Genomic DNA, 18,176 nt, shown 5'->3' on the forward strand with positions numbered 1-18,176 from the left:
CGGGACTAGAACACTCACGACCTAACATTGGGGGGGTGTGTTGGCAGGAATGGATGGTGTTGACACCTGAGATGGAAATCGTGCTGAGGTTTAAAGGACCAGGCCTGATACCCATGGGCAAGACTCAGGGTCTCATCCAAGGAGAAGGGGGCATTCCTGGTGCCGGTCATCAATTCCTAGGGTCAGATCCCCATAAAGGAATTGGGAGCCACCTGGGGTCAACATGTAGAAAAATGCAGAGCATTAGTATACACTTACTACCCGAGATGGCAGTAAGAACTATGAAAGGTAAAAGCTGAGTAAAAGCTCGTTCCTTCCTTGGCGCCTGAGGGGAAGAACCACGTGGGGCTCAGGTATAACATGGCATACACGTGTACCTCTGACATCCACGCTGTCCAGCGAACCTTACTGTGATGATGGAAATGTTTGTTCTATGGGAAATCAGGGGTGGAAATGAGGAGTTTGCTGTCACAGTATAGGGAGAGCAATTAGGGTCACATAACAATGCATGTATAAATTCTTGTATACAAGACTAACTTGAATTGTAAACTTCCCCTTAAAGCACAACAATTAAAAAAAAAAGAAAAAGAAACGTTTGTTCTTCTCTGTCCGGTGCAGAGCCACAAGCCACGTGTGGCTATTAGCCCCTGAAATGTGGTTATTGTGACTGAGAACTGAATTTTAAATTTTATTTAACTTTAACTAATTTAAATGTATTTAACTATTTAATATGGTTGGTGGCATTACTTGGTGAATGTAATTAATGTCACTAAATTGGACCAAAAATGGATGAGATGGCAAACCTATATATATATATATATATATATATATATATACATATATAGGCAAATACATATTATATATATTCCACCACAATAAAATAAAATAAATAAGTGGCCACGTATGGCTAGCGACTACGTACTGACAGCACAGTCTTCAGATCCTTGGCGGGGAAGTGAGGGGACAGCCTTTCGCCCACACCTGGGCCATGGTGTCCGAGGTGGAGCGGTAGGCACTGCCCACCCTGACCTTACTGTCTATCTGATACATTCAAATGTTAGAAAAGAACTGTAAGATACCTACCATGTGCAAAGGCAGTGCCAGGCTGGGAGCCTGGAGTCTACGAAAATGTCTACGGCATGGTCCCCAACCGCTGCAGTCAGGCAGAGGGGACAACACCTACACATTTTTAAAGTGTGCAGCAAAGGCCAAGATAATGGTTGTCGTGGATTGAATTGTGTCCCCCCAAAATATGTGTCAACTTGGTTAGGCCATGATTCCCAGTATTGTGTGGTTGTCCTTTATTTTGTGATTGTCATTTTATGTTAAAGAGGATTAGGATGGGATTGTAACACCACCCTTATCCAGGTCACATCCCTGATCCAATGTAAAGGGAGTTTCCCTGGGGTGTGGCCTGCACCACCTTTTATCTTACAAAAGATAAAAGGAAAGAGAGTGGGGGGAACTCATACCACCAAGAAAGCAGTGCCAGGAGCAGAGCTCATCCTCTGGACTCGGGGTGCCTGCGCAGAGAAGCTCCTAGACCTGGGGAAGATTGATGACAAGGACCTTCCTCCAGAGCCAACAGAGAGAGAAAGCCTTTCCCTGGAGCTGATGCCCTGAATTTGGACTTCTAGTCTACTAGACTGTGAGGAAATAAATTTCTCTTTGTTGAAGCCATCCACTTGTGGTATTTCTATTACAGCAGCACTAGATAACTAAGACAATGGTACAAAGTGTTTTAGAGCTTCATAAAAGTGAGGCCCCAGCCCGCTGGGGTGTGTATTGGTGTCCTTGTCTCATGACTAAGGCAAGAGATAGCTGAAGGAAACACCACCCCAGGTGTGGTTATTGGAGGTAACGGTGGTTCAGGGTCAGAATTCTCACCTCCCATGTGCGAGACCTGGGTTCAGTTCCTGGCCAACATACATTATGCACAGCTACCTTCGTCTGTCAGTGGAGGCTTGTGTATTGCCATGATGCTGAACAGGTTGCAGTGAAGCTTCCAGACCAAGATGCATGAGGAAGAAAGGCCTGGAGACGCACTTCCCAAAAACTGTCAATGAAAACGCTACGGATCACAACGGTCCAATCCACAACTCATCATGGGGATGGCACAGGACTGTGAAGTGTTCACTTCTGTTGTGCACACGGTCGCCACGAGTCAGGGGCCAGCTGGATGCAGGTAACAAGTGTAGTTATTAAAAGCCAGCAGGGTTCCTGAATGCAATGATGGGATATAACAGACAGCTTGTTTCAAAAGTCAAGAGATGCTATCGGGCAAGAGACCCTCTGCCTCTATGTCTCTCCCCTAAAGTGTCTAAAATCATTTTGCCCTATAAGACCCCTCCTTCCAGTGAAGAACACCAAAGACACAAGGAAAGTATTAGCCCAAGAGACAGAAAGGGCCACATAAACCAGAGACTTCATCAGCCTGAGACCAGAAGAACTAGGTGGTTCCTGGCTACCACCAATGACCGCCCTAACAGGGAACACAACAGAGTCCCTGACGGAGCAGGAGAAAAGTGGGGTGCAGAACTCAAATTCAAGTAAAAAGACCAGACTTAAAGGTCTGACTGAGACTGGAGGAACCCCTGAAAGCATGGCCTCCGGACTCTTTGTCGACTCAGAACTAAAACCATTCCCGAGGCCAACTCTTCAGACAAAGATTGAACTGGACTGTGGGACATAAAGTGATACTCACGAAGAGGGTGCTTCTTAGCTCAAGTAGATACATGAGACTAAATGGGCAGCTCCTGTCCGCAGGTGAGATGAGAAGGCAGAGAGGGTCAGGAGCTGGTTGAATGGATATCGGCAATCTGGGGTGGAAAGGAGGAGTGTGCTGTCCCAGTATAGGGAGAGCAACTAGAGTTGCATAACAATGTATGTATAAATTTTTGTATGAGAGACTAACTTGAATTCTAAACTTACACTTAAACTACAATTAAAAAAAAAAAAAAAAAAAACTGTGGTCCTAGACATTTTATTACAGAATGAGAACACCCAGTGCATGTCCTTGGGGCTCTCCAGTGTGGGTATGACCCAGCATTTACACACTGTTGCCTGGGTGGGTACGTTCAGGATGAGGCAGTCACAGAAACGGATCATCTCAAAATGGTCCTTCAAATCACCGTCTGCTGCAACCCGCGAGCCAGAGCAATCCAGCCACTGACTCAAGAAGCCAGGGCTCAAGCTCTTAACCAGGAGCGAGATTATTCACCTTCTCCTCGTCAGAAAAAAAAAACGTTCCGCACAAAACAAGCAGACAACAAACTGGGCTGAACGACAAGAAAATAAGCAAAATGAACTTAAAATAATGCTCCGAAAAACCTTACAGATGGAAGCAATTCAAATTATCTTGAGTAGAAAACGCTGTGGGTGGGTTTTTACGTCATTCCAGGCCACACATTCTTTCTCAAGTTCACGAACTATGTTACGTGAACTCACCACCTGTTATGGCAATGCGTTCAGAATGCACCGCCCTTCTTTACTCGATATCTTTCTTCCTAGACTTTCAGAGATACACAGACCGTATGGAGTCCCTGGGTGGTGTAAATGGTTAACGCGCTCGGCTTCGGCTGTTAACTGATAGGTTGGCAGTTCGAGTCCACCCAGATGCGCCTCAGAAGAAAGGCCTGGTGGTCTCCTTGTGAAAAATCAGCCGTGGAGCACAGCTCTATTCTGATATAAGTGGGGTTGCCATGAGTCAGAGTCAATTTGAGGGCAACTCGAGCATATCTCATGAATACAAGTCCCATGGGAGAATTTAAGTTTCACAGAATGGCATATTCTCAGCATAAAAACGTGTACACGGTCTCTCTCTCTCACACACACAGAGACGTATGTCAGGTGGGAAGGGACCACTCCCACTTTCCAGAGGGTTTGCCATCAAAGGCACACACACACAGCTGCCATTATGTCCAGCAGACTAATAAATTGCAATTCAGTGGAAACTTCATTAGCCTTAAAAGCTGTGTTTGTGTGCTATAAAATCCTACTACTTCTCAACCTTGGCTTTTGGTGAGAGTGAGGTGGGAAGAGAGCACTTAATCAATAATTCCCAAAGCCAGGTGGAGGCCAAATTACATGGGTTTCTTCGGAGGTGTGCCTGGCATCAACAGTGATGAGGGTGCAGTCCTGCTGGAGAACCAGGCTGTGCAACACTGGGCAGGCCACATAACCTCTCTGAGCCGAACTCCTCATGTGCAGAGAGATGGTCCCAACATCTATGACATTGTGTTTCTAAATGCAGTCCTCCTCCTGGTCATACCCTACTCCCCCCTCCGCCCTTTTTTCCCAAGCAAGCGTTCTTAAATTTTATTACTATTTTTCCAGATTAAAATACACAATCACAATCATTGTAAAAATAGCCAGCAATATAGAAGTATGCAGTTTAACAACCTCAACGCCACTTTTCTCCCCACCAGTTCTACTTCCTCCCCAGATAACCGCTCTTCTTAGTTTGGTGCGTACGCTTCCAGATCATTCTCTGTATGTACACACGCATATGTGCTCCCACCTCTATGTGGCAGATAACAATTCCATGTAGCTTACAGAATCATGTACATGTATGCCGTTTTAAAAATATCTATGACATACTACATCTTTTTTTTTTTTTTTTTCCACTGAATATAACTTGGACATCTTTCTATTCTGGGGTACGAAGAGTCTACTTTTTTTTCTTCCCCCGTCAGAACCTTTTTTCTTCATCATCTAACCAACAAACTAAAATAGCCTCAAAAGGCCGGCCTTATTATAACCCAACAGGGCGGAAGCAGAACTGGGGGCAGAGTTTAGCCTCGGTTCTTTTCAGAGAAGACCAATCACATATTCATCCACAATGACCCATTACAAACAGATCCACATTGCCCCCGCCCCCAGCACAAATGGTGTATACAGAAGTCCTTGGGGGCTCTCCATATATGTTATTCCTACAGTCTGCCTCGTGCTCAGCCACAAATGGGTTCTGCTTTGGGGGGAAGGGTGGTCTGCGTGTATCTTGAGTCCTGGCCCCATTTGTTTACTCTGGAGCTGTGATGGGGAGGCGACTCACCTCGTTTTCTCCCCTGAAGCTGCTGGAATATCTAAAGTGTTCTGGGAGAGAGGGTGGTGATTCCTTAAAGAGTTGACAGGGTGATTGTGGAGGGCTCTTTAAGTACGGAATCCTGTTGTTTTGCAGAAACCTTTGCGCCTGCGCTCCCAACAAGCAAAACCAAACCCATTGCCTTCGAGTCGACTCATAGTGACCCTATAGGACCCGGTAAAGGGTGGAACTGCCCCGTAGAGTTTCCAAGGAGCACCCGGCAGATCTGAACCGCCGATCTTTGGGTTAACCGCTGCAGCACTTAACCACTACGCCACCAGGGTTCCCAGCAAGCAAACAACCCAAAATGAGCGCCCAACAGGCCTGTGAGTGAGGTGCCTCTCTGAGCAGTCGCCCAGGGAGGGGAGGGGGGTCAAGGCGGAGATACAGGGGGAAAGAAATCCCCCGAAAGGCTCCATGCTGTTTCTGACCCGCTCTGGCTTGAGCAAGAAGCTGTGGAGCTGAAGCAAAGTTAATTCTTCATACAGATTTTCAGGTTGGTTTCCTTTTGTAACGACCAACTTGAATTGCAAAAAAAATACTTCCCACTATCTCCAGTTCACTGCTCCCAGATGTCACTCCAAATTTCCACTCCATATCTGGAAGCTAGTTCACCATAAAAGTCTCACCCACGGCCCATGGTACCAGGGTGGGGGGATTCTGCTTCCGCTTTTCAGAAGAGTAAGTGGCTTTGCCCTCTCTAAGACCCAGAGTTCTGAAATCAGCTGGGACCAGCTCTGCTGTCAGACTCTTCTTTAAGGCACCATTTGGAACCCGCAGGAGGCTCTTCATGATGCTTCTTGGGGGGGAGCCGAGAATGATCTCACTGGTGGTGAGGGTGGCACATTCAGAGAGCTGAGCCAGAAACCTTTCCACCTCTTTCGGCTCAGCTGACCAAAAAAAGCCAACCCTGCTGCCGTCGAGTCAATTCTGACTCATAGCGACCCAACAGGACACGTCAGCGTAGAGCTGCCCCAGAAGGTTTCCAAGGAGCACCTGGTGAATTCGAACTGCCAGCCTTACTGGTCAGGAGCTGTAGCTCTTAACCACTATGCCACCAGGGTTTCCTTGGCTCGGTCAGCTCCGTTAGGGAGTGGAAAAGCACTTTTGTCAGGGCTGAGAACTGCTGCAGGTCGCCACCCTCAGCCCGGGGCACAGAGTCTTGCGTGCAGTGCAGGCACAGCCTGTGGGTCCGTCCCCATCCAAAGACCCCACAGGTCCCCCAGGCCCCGCAGCCTTTCAAAGATTCTACATTTTTTAGAAGGCTCTATAGCCGTTTCCATGGAGTCAATTCTGACTCACAGCGACCCCCTATGGGACAGAGTAGAACTGCCCCATAGGGTTTCCAAGCAGCGGCTGGTGGATTCAAACTGCCGACCTTTTGGTTAGCAGCCCAGCTCTTTTCCAATGTAGATATACACTAGTTTATTTAACCAGTCCCTTGATTGATAGGCATTTAGTTTTCCTTTTTTTTTTGCTATTACAAAAACAAAGTTGTAATGAATTACGGTATGCGTATATATTTTCCCCCTTTTGTCAGTTTATATGTGTAATAAGTCCTAAAAGTGAAACGGTTTGAGTCAAAGCTCATGGGCATTTTACATTTGTGAAGATATTGCCAAACTGCCCTGCCAGCACCCACCTGTGGGAGTATCTCTCTTCCCACACCTTGCCGCCTAAAAACCCAAAATAAACGCCACTGCCATCATGTTGATTCCGACTCATAGTGACCCTGTAGGACAGAGTAGAACTGCCCCACAGAGTTTCCAAGAGCGCCTGGTGGATTCCAACTGCCGACCTCTTGGTGAGCGGCGGTAGCACTTCACTATGCCACCAGGGTTTCCTTTCTTATAGTACTCTTACGATTTTACTGTTAGATTTTTATTCTTTGTTCAACCTGTAATTTATTTTGGTATTAAGAGTAAAGTTTTATTTTTCCCAAATGATTAGCCAATTTTTCCAAGACTACTAATTAACTACTAACTAATCCCCTTTCCTCACCCCTGACTGATTTGAACGGCCACCTTTACCCTATACTGATTGTCCACACATAATTAGGGTCTGGTAGTCCATTCTCAAGACCTTGTAGAATTTGTCCACCATTATTTTTTATTTTTCCCTGCGTCTTCACATAAGTTTTTGTTTGTGTGTGTATATATATATATATATATATATATACACATAGCCAATCTAACCAAAACCAAACAAAACCCATCACCATCGAGTTAATCCCGACTCATAGCGACCCTATAGGACAGAGTAGAGCTGCCCCATTCGGTTTCCAAGGCTGTAATCTTTATGGAAGCAGACTGCCCCATTTTTCTCTCACTGAGCGACTGGTGGGTTTGAACCCACAACCTTTTTGGTTAGCAGCCAAGCACTTAACCACTGCACCACCAGGGCTGCTTTGCCAATCTAATGGGGAGAAGAAGGGTATCTTGAGTATTTTAACTGTCTTAATTTCTCTGCTTGGTGTTTACATACACAGTGTTCCTTAACCATCTATCGACGAGGCTCACTTAAGATGGTGTAGGCATCTCTCCATCTTGATACCCGGGCGCTCCCTCCTGTTCCCAGCATCAGCATAGAGAGGCCGCCAGGAGGCAACGCCACACTTAACCACACCTCCATTAGCAGACGCCAACCGTTTCCAGAGCTTTCTTGGAAGAAATAAGCTAGAAGGAACATCTTGCACATATATCTTTGCAGACATTATTGAATATCAACAATCCTTTGGGGAAATCATCCCTCTCACGTCTTTTTGCTATATTCTTTCTCTACTACCCCTATGTCAGCTTGTTGTACTGTGGTGACTTTCATGTTGCTGATACTGGAAGCTATGCCACTGATATTTCAAAGACCAGCAGGGTCACTCATGGTAGACAGGTTTCAGCAGAGCTTCCAGACTAAGACAGACTAGGAAGAAAGGCCTGGTGATCTACTGCCAAAAATTAGCCAATAAGAACCTTATGGATCACAATAGAATACTGTTTGATATAGTGCTAGAAGATGAGCCCCCTACACTGGAAGGCACTTGTCTTAGTCATCTAGGGCTGCTATAACAGAAATACCACAAGTGGATGGCTTTAACAAAGAGAAATTTATTGTCTCACGGTCCAGTGGGCTACAAGTCCAAATTCAGGGCATCAGCTCCAAGGAAAGGCTTTCTCTTCTCTGTCGGCTCTGGAGGAAGGTCCATGTCATCAGTCTTCCCTTGGTCTGGGAGCTTCTCAGCACAGGAACCTCAAGGTCCAAAGGATGCACTCTGCTCCTGGCACTGCTTTCTTGGTGGTATGAGGTTCCCACATCTCTCTGCCCACTTCTCTCTTTTATATCTCAGAAGTGATTGGCTTAAGACACTATCTAATCTTGTAGACTCATCAACGTAACTGCAGCTAATCCATCTTATTACATCATAGTGACAGCATTTACAACATAGGGAAATCGCATCAGATGATAAAATGGTAGACAATCATACAATACTGGGAATCATGACCTAGCCAAGTGGACAGATATTTTGGGGGACACAATTCAATCCATGACAGCACTCAAAGTACACAGTGGCTGCAAGAATGGACTCGAGCATACCAACGATTGTGAAGATGGCACGGGACCAGGCAACACTTGGTTCTGTTCTACATAGGGGCGCCAAGAGACAGAGCCAACTGGATGACAACTAACAGCAACAATATATTCTTTCTAGAATGTATCCTTTCTCCCTGGTTTCCAAGCTGCCTGTCTTTGACTGAGTCCTTAAAATCCCACCTGTAGGGAGGGTGAGGGTTATTCACTAACTAGATAGTAGATAAGAATTATCTTAGGTGAAGGGAAGGACAGCACACACTACAGGCGAAGTCAGCACAACTGGACTAAACCAAAGCTAAGAAGTTTCCTGAATACAATCAAATACTTTGAGAGACAAAGTAGCAGGGGTAGGGGTCTTGGAACCATGCTTTCAGGGGACATCTAGGTCAACTGGTATAACAAAGCTTATTAAGAAAACGTTCTGCATCCTACTTTGGTGAGTGGTATCTGGGGTCTTAAAAGCTTGCAAGCAGCCATCTAAGATGCATCAATTGTTCCCAACCACCTGGAGTAAAGGAGAATGAAGAACATCAAAGACACAAGGAAAGTATTAGCCCAAGAGACAGTAAGGGCCACATAAACCAGAGACTTCATCAGCCTGAGACCAGACGAACTAGATGGTGCCCAGCTACCACCAATGACCGCCCTGTCAGGGAACACAACAGAGAGTCCCTGATGGAGCAGGAGAAAGGTGGGGTACAGAACTCAAATTCTCGTAAGAAGACCAGACTTAATGGTCTGACTGAGACTGGAGGAACCCCAGAAAGCATGGCCCCCAGATTCTCTATCAGCCCAGAACTAAAACAATTTCTGAGGCCAACTCTTCAGACAGGGATTGGACTGGACTGTGGGACATACAGTGTTATTCATGAGGAGTGTGCTTCTTAGCTCAAGTAGATACAAGAGACTGAATGGGCGGCTCCCGTCCAGATGTGAGATGGGAAGGCAGAGTGGGTTAGGAGCTGGTTGAATGGACACGGGGAATCAGGGGTGAAAAGGAGGAGTGTACTCTCACAGTATATGAAGAGCAATTAGGGTCACATAACAATGTATGTATAAATTTTTGTATGGGAGACTAACTCAAAATGTAAACTTTATTTAAACTACAACAATAAACAAAAATAAAATTAAAAAAAATCCCACCTGCACCCCAAGTGTCCATAAACAAATGGAAATAAGTTTGAAATTTTCCTTTTTCCCCTCTCTCTTTCAGGTCTTCAGGACAACTTCTACTTCCATCACAATGCTGGCGACAGCACTGCATGCAAGGGACAGCAATTCTGTACTGCCGGGGTACAGTCACAGACATGATGGGCTCACGAGCGCAGGACCACTGTGCTCACTGCCTGGGGCTTGGTGTGTCCTTTCAAACTAGCTGTCCATATTGTTCTAGTTCCCTCTGGATACAAACTTTGGAAGCAAGCTTAATCGGTTGAGAGGAGACATATCAAAAGGCATCAGATATTTTCATATTAATCTCTCATTGATTTAGAGATTTTTAGTCCTGTTCCATACAAAGCTGTAAAGAAAATAAGTTTTCTATAAGTACTGGTAAGAGAGTGAAATCAACATGTCTAAGATTGAACTCATGCCCTCCAATTGCCTTTTACAGCTTCCTTGCTCTTCTTGATAGGACTTTAAATCTTCCCATCATACAGATCATTTTTCACTCCTTACTAGAGTAGTGGAGAAGAAATTCTGGCTCTGGACTCAAAACACCTACCTTCAAGAGTTAGGATCCCAACAGTATCACCTACTGGTTGGACAAATTCCTTAACCTTTCTGGGCTCCACTGTTTTTCAGCAGGTTGAGTAGGATGGTCCCTAAGACTCCTTCCACCTTTAAAATCCTATGCATCTTATAATATGCTTCTAAGAAATTTACAATTTTTGACTTTCATTTTCCTAACAATCAGTAGGAACTTCACAACATAGCTCACTTTTGGCACGAGCTACAGTACCTCTGGCTCAGCTCCGAGGGTAACAGGGGAGACCAAAGAAGCTTGTGTTGATTTGGGGAAGAACACACCAAACCCTCTGACCCATCTTTGCTCTAAAATCTAGCAAGGCTCTTCAACTTCCTCCTCACTGTCACTTCCTTCACACAGCTATGACCATAAGCTGATTGGTATTGCTAAAAAAAAGGGAAGTGGTGGACTTCCGCTTCAAGCATATGCAGCAGCTATAAATGCACAGAAATGCAAGACACAACTTTAAAAACAGTAACACTGAAAATAAATCCATAACCATGTGGGGAGCTAAGGAGGCCTACCATGAGTGGGTTGGAAACCATCCCTGAAAGACTCAAAGCAAGATAGGATCAAACGAAAGAAGGACGGAGCCACAGACCCAAAGCAGGCAGCTGAGGACTGCCACGAAGGTGGGATAAGACTCAAGGGCGTGTGGCCTTGCAAATGGCAGAGATCAGGGTTGGGAGGGAGAAGGGGCAATGCAGGAGCCTCGGGCAGGCAATCAAGCCTTCTCTAAGTCCTCAGCTTCTGTCACCCCCAAGGAGGAACAAAAGTCTGTTTCCAGGGGAACGGCAGTGGGTTTGCTCAGTTTAGAGAGGCAGGGTGTGGCCACAGCCAGGAAGAGCAGGGAGCCCCTGCCCTTCCCCCACACATGGTTACTGGTTCATCCTGCCCAGGGCATGTCTCACCCTCCTAGCTCATGGGGGACAGGCCACAAGAGGGTCAAGCAACAAATACAGCCTTAGAAGACTAACTCCTAGGGGTAGCTCAAAAACCAGTACCAGCACACAACCTAGAAATACCGAGAACATCAGGAAAGCCAACGGCACGATGGAGAGATGCCAAATGAGCAAACTGATGAACCTGTGCCAAACCACAGAGGGAGGAGAGAATGTTCGCACTGGAGCTAGGATTAAAAGGCACAAGAGCCTGATGTATCATTCAAAAATAAAGACTTAACTATTATATTCCTTGAAAACAAACTACCTGATTCCTACAATATAAAAAGTGCAATAGATTGACTGGATAGCAGAATGGCCAGGGCTGAAGCTCCTTCTTGACATAGAGATTAACCTCATGGCTTCATGAAGCACAGTACATAGGCCAAGGAAAGGGAAAGAATGAAAAGTGCATTCATTGCCATGAAATTACTTATCAAAAACCAGAAAAAATCAAAATGTCGATCAATAAACTATCAGATTTTCTACTGCATGCAATAAAATACAATGCTCACGGATATGGAGAGCGCCCCTCCACTCGGTATATTGTTGATAAAAACAGAAAGCTGCAGAATGATACTGGTATGAAAGATAAACACACACACACACATCCCAACATCAGATCTTTTGAGGATACATACCTATATACACACATTGTCATGGATTGCATAGTGTCCCCCAAAAATGTGTATCAACTTGGCTAGGCCATGATTCCCAGTATTGTGTGGTTGTCCTCCATTTTGTGATCTGATGTGACTGTCCTACATGTTGTAAATCCTAATCTCTGCTGTGGTTAATGAGGCAGGATTAGGTTACGTTAAAGAGGGTCAGGGTGGGATGCAACACCCTTACTCATGTCACAGCCTGGATCCGAGGTAAGGGGAATTTTCCTGGGGTGTGGCCTGAACTGCCTTTTATCTTACAAGAGATAAAAGGAGAGAGAAGCAAAAAGAGAGATGGGGACTTCATGCCACCAAGAAAGAAGCACTGGGAGTGGAGCATGTCCTTTGGACCTGGGGTCCCTGTGCTGAGAAGCTCCTAGACCAGGGGAAGACTGATGACAAGGATCTCCTCCCAGAACCGACAGAGAGAGAAAGTCTTCTTCTAGAGCTGGCGCCCTGAATTCAGACGTCTAGCCTCCTAGACTGTGAGAGAATAAATTTCTGTTTGTTAAGGCCATCCCCTTGGGGTATTTCTGTTATAGCAGCACTAGATAACTAAAATACACATGAATGCACAGGATGAAAGACTGGAAGTAAATACACCAAACTGCCCTGTCCCAGTGGAGTGGAGGTAAGGCTGCGACTAAGAGGGGTAGTCGAGGAGGGCTTCAGTGTTGCCTGTAGAATCTAAATTCTTAACTAATGGTTATATATTTGTGCATCAGTCATACAATTAAAAACTTCTCAGAAAGAAAACGACAGGATGTCATCACATTTTGGAGATCAGAGAAACGAACTTTAGACATCACATTTACTCATTTGTAGCCTACGTGGGGGCGCTTCACTTATTATTAGCCTCCATCCAAGACTGTGGGGGCAGATTCCCAGAATCCTCACTCCTGGGAGAGGCTGTAACATTGATGTCAGTTCAGCTACACACCGGGTACCATGCACACAAGGTCTCCGTCATGTGTCACAACTCAGCCCTCTGTGGTCACTCCATTTACAAAGATGTGAAGAGTAACTTAAAAACATAGAGTGGGGATTTGAACCCAATGGGACCTCAGAACCCTGACTCTCAACCACTTTTGTACCAAAAGGTTCAGTAAATGTGACTCTGAGGCATTATGCCGATACAATGATTCAAATACTTTCAGCAGTTAGGATGAAAATGACCACAACATTGTGTCCCTACCTAAGCAAAGCCTAAGGATTTGGAAAATGGGTGGCAAAGGTCACACAGCATTGCCCAAGTATGCTTCCAGGGCAACGGCCCCATAAGATGCTCTAGGAAGAGAAGGATTCTGAGGTCACGGAGGTGTGGGAAACTGCCTGTGAGGTGTCCTAGATGAATCACCACACGTCGCCTCCACAAAGACTCCGATGGAGCCAGGAGCAGGTAGCCCTGCTTATTGAGCTTGATTCTGTCTAGCATTTCTAATGCTCACTTGAGCACGGAAATCTTTTCTGGGAATAGCATTTAAAATGGCACAGCGCTCACTTCAGGGATCAAGGGAGCTGAGGAGGACGATCTGAGAAAAAGCCCTGTGGGCTCTGCATTCCAGGAAGAATAAGTACTTCCATCAATCACATAACAAAACATTAATCACCGTAAGGTCAACTACAAAGGTGACAACTAACACACTTAAAACATAGATGCTAACTGCTAAACGAGAGTTAAAAGAATCTTTCATTAAGTCTGATGCAAAATACGTCCTGATGGAAGAAATTATACGTGTTCTATGCTACCAATAAATAACAAATAAATAACCATATAGATCAAAAGCTTGGGGGAACTGTTTCCAATAATGATGACAGTGGATTTACAATAGGTAAAATGTACCTGAATATTGAGAAGGATATATTAAGACCCCAAAGGGTAAACCAACAAAGAATATGAGAAGCAATATGCAGAAAATACATTAAGGAAACAAATTCCCCCAAACATTTGTCAGTTTTTAACAGATGTGTAGCAAGACTGAAGAGCAACCGTCAGGCTAAGGTGAGAAGACAGAAAGTTCCAGAAAAAAAGAGGAAAATGGAGCCTACAGGTTACCTGGTCTATTTGACTACGTGGAAAATTGCCTCAAGAGGGATTTTACCATTCTGTCAGAGTTGAGCAGAAAATTGTAACAGGCAAAGAGTAAACTAAGAGAATATAAAAACAAGAAAAATTTGTTTCTCCCAGGAAAAATAAAAAGGGATACAAGGAAGAAAATGTAATTATATTGCACACTTGATTTAACAGTAAGCAATATTTATATCACCATAATAAAGTAAATATTGAAGAACATCTTATGTCAAAATTATACAATAATTATTCCAGGGAGGTTGTGGTGTGGGGGGCTGAGAGGGTGAGGAGTAGTCTAGGAGAGCAAATTTCCCATTTCTCAGAACAGAAAGTAAGCAGACACTGTCTAAATCTGACACATCAAAATATTTCCCAATAAGCATACTATGAGGAAATAAGGAGGTAAAGTCCAAATAAAATAGATTACAAAATGAAAAGACTGCTTTTGAGAAGCCGTGCTAGAAGACGAGAAGGAGTAAAGGGGACAACTCGTTATGGTGAAATAAAAAGAAAAATTAACTCAGGTCACATCAGAACGTTTTCATCAGGAACGGGTAGATTTAATCAATCAGCAGATCAGTCAAGACAGAATGAAAATGGATCAATTCTGACAGATGGAACAGGGAAGTAGAAGTTCCTGTGTTAGACGCTCAAATGCTTTCTATAGCCATGCAGAGTACAAATTAATAAGTCAATTTTTTTTTTTAATATTTTATTGTACTTCAGGTGAAGGCTTACAGAACAAATAGTTTCTCATGAAACAGTAGTACACATATTGTTTTATGACATTGGTTAACAACCCCACAACATATTAACCCTCTAAATTCTCAACCTTTTTTTTTTTGGTGAAAATACACATAGCCAAAGATACACCGTTTCAAAAATTTCTACATACACAGCTCAGTGACAATGACTACGCTCTTCCAATTGTGCTGTTATTCTCACTTAAGATGAAGGCTTACAGAACAAAATAGTTTCTCATTTAACAGTTACTACAAATGTTGCCCTATGACAATGGTTAACAATCTCACAACACATCAACAATATCCTTACTCAACCTTGGGTTCCCTATCACCAGCTTCCTTGTCCCCCTCTGCCTTCTGGCCCTTGTCACTGGACTCCTGTACCTCTAGTCTCATTTGGTTTTACGGGACTGTCCACTCCCAGGCTGAACAGTGAACCTCGGAGGTAACTTCACCACTGAGCTAAAAGGGTGTCTGGGGGCATTACTTTCAGGGTTTCTCCAGTCTCCTTTAGGCCAGTAAATCTGGTCTTTTTTCTGTGGGTTAGAATTATGCTCTACATCCTTCTCCAGCTCTGTCCAGAACCCTCTGTTGTGATCCTGGTCAGAGCAGTTGGTGGTGGTAGCCGGGCACCATCTAGCTGTACTGGACTCAGTCTGGTGGAGGCCTTGGCAGCTGTGGACAATTAGTCCTTTGGACTAATCTTTTCCTTGTATCCTGTTCTCTTCATTCTCCCTCGCTCCCAAAGGGATGAGACCAGTGGAGTATCTTAGATGGCGGCTCACAGGCTTTTAAGACCCCAGACACTACTCACCAAGGTAGAATGTAGAGCATTGTCTTTATAAGCTGTGTCATGCCAATTGAGCTAGATGTTCCCCGAGACCATGGTCCCCAGAGCCCTCCGCCTGCAATTCAGTCCCTCAGGGAGTTTGGATGTGTCTGTGGGTCTTCCATGACAATAAGTCAATATTTAAATGTTGGATTTTAATATTGAATTTTAATTTTGGATTAAAACTTTACCCTAGGCAAAGTGAAAACACTCTCCGCCCAGTGAACTGTATCTGCGTCTAGGGCTCCACTTACCATGGTTCCTGAGGGTCTGTCTCCAGCCCGATGCTCTCCCTGGAGGTCCTGCTGCCTGTCTGCTCCGTCTGCCCTCAGATCAAGGCGTCTCACACTCAGCATGTCATTCTAGAAGTTCAGTATCAGCCCCACATCCGGTCCCCTCCAGTGTTCCCTGAGTATAACAGTGGGTGGTACCACCTCCTCTGGTTTCACAAGCCAGGGCAGGAGCAGAGCTAGATAACCTCTGTTCTTTCCTCAGTGAAGATGATCAAAAGTACAGCTCACCGGGCATATACACTCATGTCCGAAAGTGTAGAATACGTCCTCTTTGGTAATCCAGTTATCAGCAACGTTCCCAATTCTCTTCACCTTTCTTATCATGTCTTTGGCCAGCCTCCAAAAACAAATACAGAGTTTCCGAGAAATAAAAGAACCAAGAGAGTCGTTTTTCGTTGTTAAGCCTAGTGTCATATAAGTTAAATATTCGCCTTTCTACTCTTATTTTTGGCTAAAGTTGATTATATTTAAGATTCCAATTCAAGCACCTTTGAAGAGAAGACAAAACATCCATAACGGATTTTTAAAGACAAAAAAAATTCAAGTTGATATGAGTTAAGGTTTTGTCAGACAAAATTATACATATATAGAAAAGTTCCCTGATAATGCAATGTCAAAATAACTGTCTTTTAAAATCCAATCAGCCTAGCTTTTTCTTAATCTTCCCACTATTCCTCAGTTAATTAAAAAACAACAACACAACCAACAAACAAAAGATTCCTCTTTTTCCAAGTCAGATAGAACCAAGCTGTTCAAATGCAAGATGGAGGAGTAAGATGAGAACAGAAAAATTAAGTCAGCAGTTCGAATCCAGTCAGTCTTTGGTACTCTGCCTTCTGTTTTAACTGCTTTAGAAGAAAACAAAAAAACAAAAAACCCTCAGTGCATAGACATTTAAAAAAACATTTCCCCCCAAGGTCTGAGTTTCTTTTCTTTTTTTTTTCCCTTCACCCACTTACAGCTAAACCAAACCAAAAGTGGACGAAAATGTTAAAATATGGAAAACAAACGAAGTGGAGGTGAGTTAAGGGGTGATTGGAAAGAAAAAAAAAAAATGTGTAAGGTGAAAGTTGAGAGAGTAAAAATTATCTCGGATTATAAAAAAAATCTGCCTTGCCATTCATTAGGCACAGATAACAGACGGAGATAAAGCCAACTGCAGAGTTAACAGGAAACAATATTTCTCCCAAAGACCTACTGTTCTCTTACCCTAAAATGGTACACCGTCAGAAACGTAGCTGTTTGAAATGATATCAGCAAGGATGAAACGTCGCACTTGTACTTGGACGATCTAAGGCACTTTGACACACAGACGCAGCCTCCACTTACAACCCAGGTGCAGATTCAGATAACGGGCTTTTGTACACAACATTCCGCATCGATCTGAACATTGCAGTTTCCAAGAAACGAGGACCCATGTCTACTTCAGAGTCCAGACCTGATGGTGAGCCCTTCACACGCAGCCTTCTTTGCTTTGAGCCCATCACATTTCATCTAAACTCCAGCCTTCCCCAAATCCTCAAACAACTCTATCTTTTCTTTGTTTGGCAAGATGTCCCAGAGTTCTTCTGGGGCGCAGTCCCCCTAGCTGCAACAAGTCAATAAATCTGACTTTGGTTGACTTAGGTTGATTGGTCTAGGCCAGAACCAAAATAAGGATTCAAGGAAAGAGATGATCAGATTATTCATAAAATAAACAATCACGGACTTCCTAGGAGTCCCTGGGTGGTTAACCCACTTGGCAAATGGTTAACTCTCTCCACTGCTAACTGAAAGGTTGTTGGTTAGAGTCCACCCAGTGGCACCTGAAAAGAAAGGCCTAGTAATCTACTTCAAAAAAATCAGCTATTGTAAACCCAGTGGAGCATAGGTCTACTCTGACATAAATGGGGTCGCTGTTTGCTCTGTGGGTCTAGAGGTCTTAGTTCTAAAGGGAGGAATGTTCCCACCTGGAGACGCATCACTGATTCCATTGAACTGGAAGTTAAGAATGCCACCTGGCCACTTTGGGCTCCTTATGCCTCTGGATCAACATGCAAAGAAGGGAGTTACCATTTGGCCGGTGTGAGTGATCCTGATTACCAAGAGGAAATTGGACTGATATTACATAATGGAGGTAAAGAAAAGTATGTCCAGAATGCAGGAGATCCCTTAGGGCATCTCTTAGTACTACCATGCCCTGTGATTACAGTCAATGGAAAATTACAGCAACCCAATTCCAA

At 44.3% G+C, this 18,176-nt stretch overlaps 1 protein-coding gene and 1 pseudogene across 3 annotated transcripts in view; both read right to left on the reverse strand.

Annotated features, from left to right (window-relative positions):
- The window catches only part of SYK (spleen associated tyrosine kinase), a 130,831-nt gene that overhangs the window by 108,257 nt on the left and 4,398 nt on the right, over nt 1-18,176 (reverse strand). The window contains exon 2 of one of the 3 annotated variants that reach the window (XM_023742127.1): nt 15,916-16,442. The exons of 1 other annotated variant lie outside the window; for it this stretch is intronic. In XM_023742127.1, coding sequence (XP_023597895.1) covers nt 15,916-16,017 — 102 coding nt within the window. In that variant the 5' untranslated portion in view covers nt 16,018-16,442. Of the gene's footprint in view, nt 1-15,915; nt 17,700-18,176 lie in introns of those variants that run through there. One more of the 3 variants, XM_023742128.1, reaches the window with a different exon arrangement.
- LOC101352318 (COMM domain-containing protein 7 pseudogene) lies at nt 5,353-6,007 on the reverse strand (annotated as a pseudogene).

Source organism: Trichechus manatus, unplaced genomic scaffold (assembly GCF_000243295.1).
Source record: "Trichechus manatus latirostris isolate Lorelei unplaced genomic scaffold, TriManLat1.0 scaffold00201, whole genome shotgun sequence".
Classification (NCBI taxonomy): domain Eukaryota; kingdom Metazoa; phylum Chordata; class Mammalia; order Sirenia; family Trichechidae; genus Trichechus; species Trichechus manatus.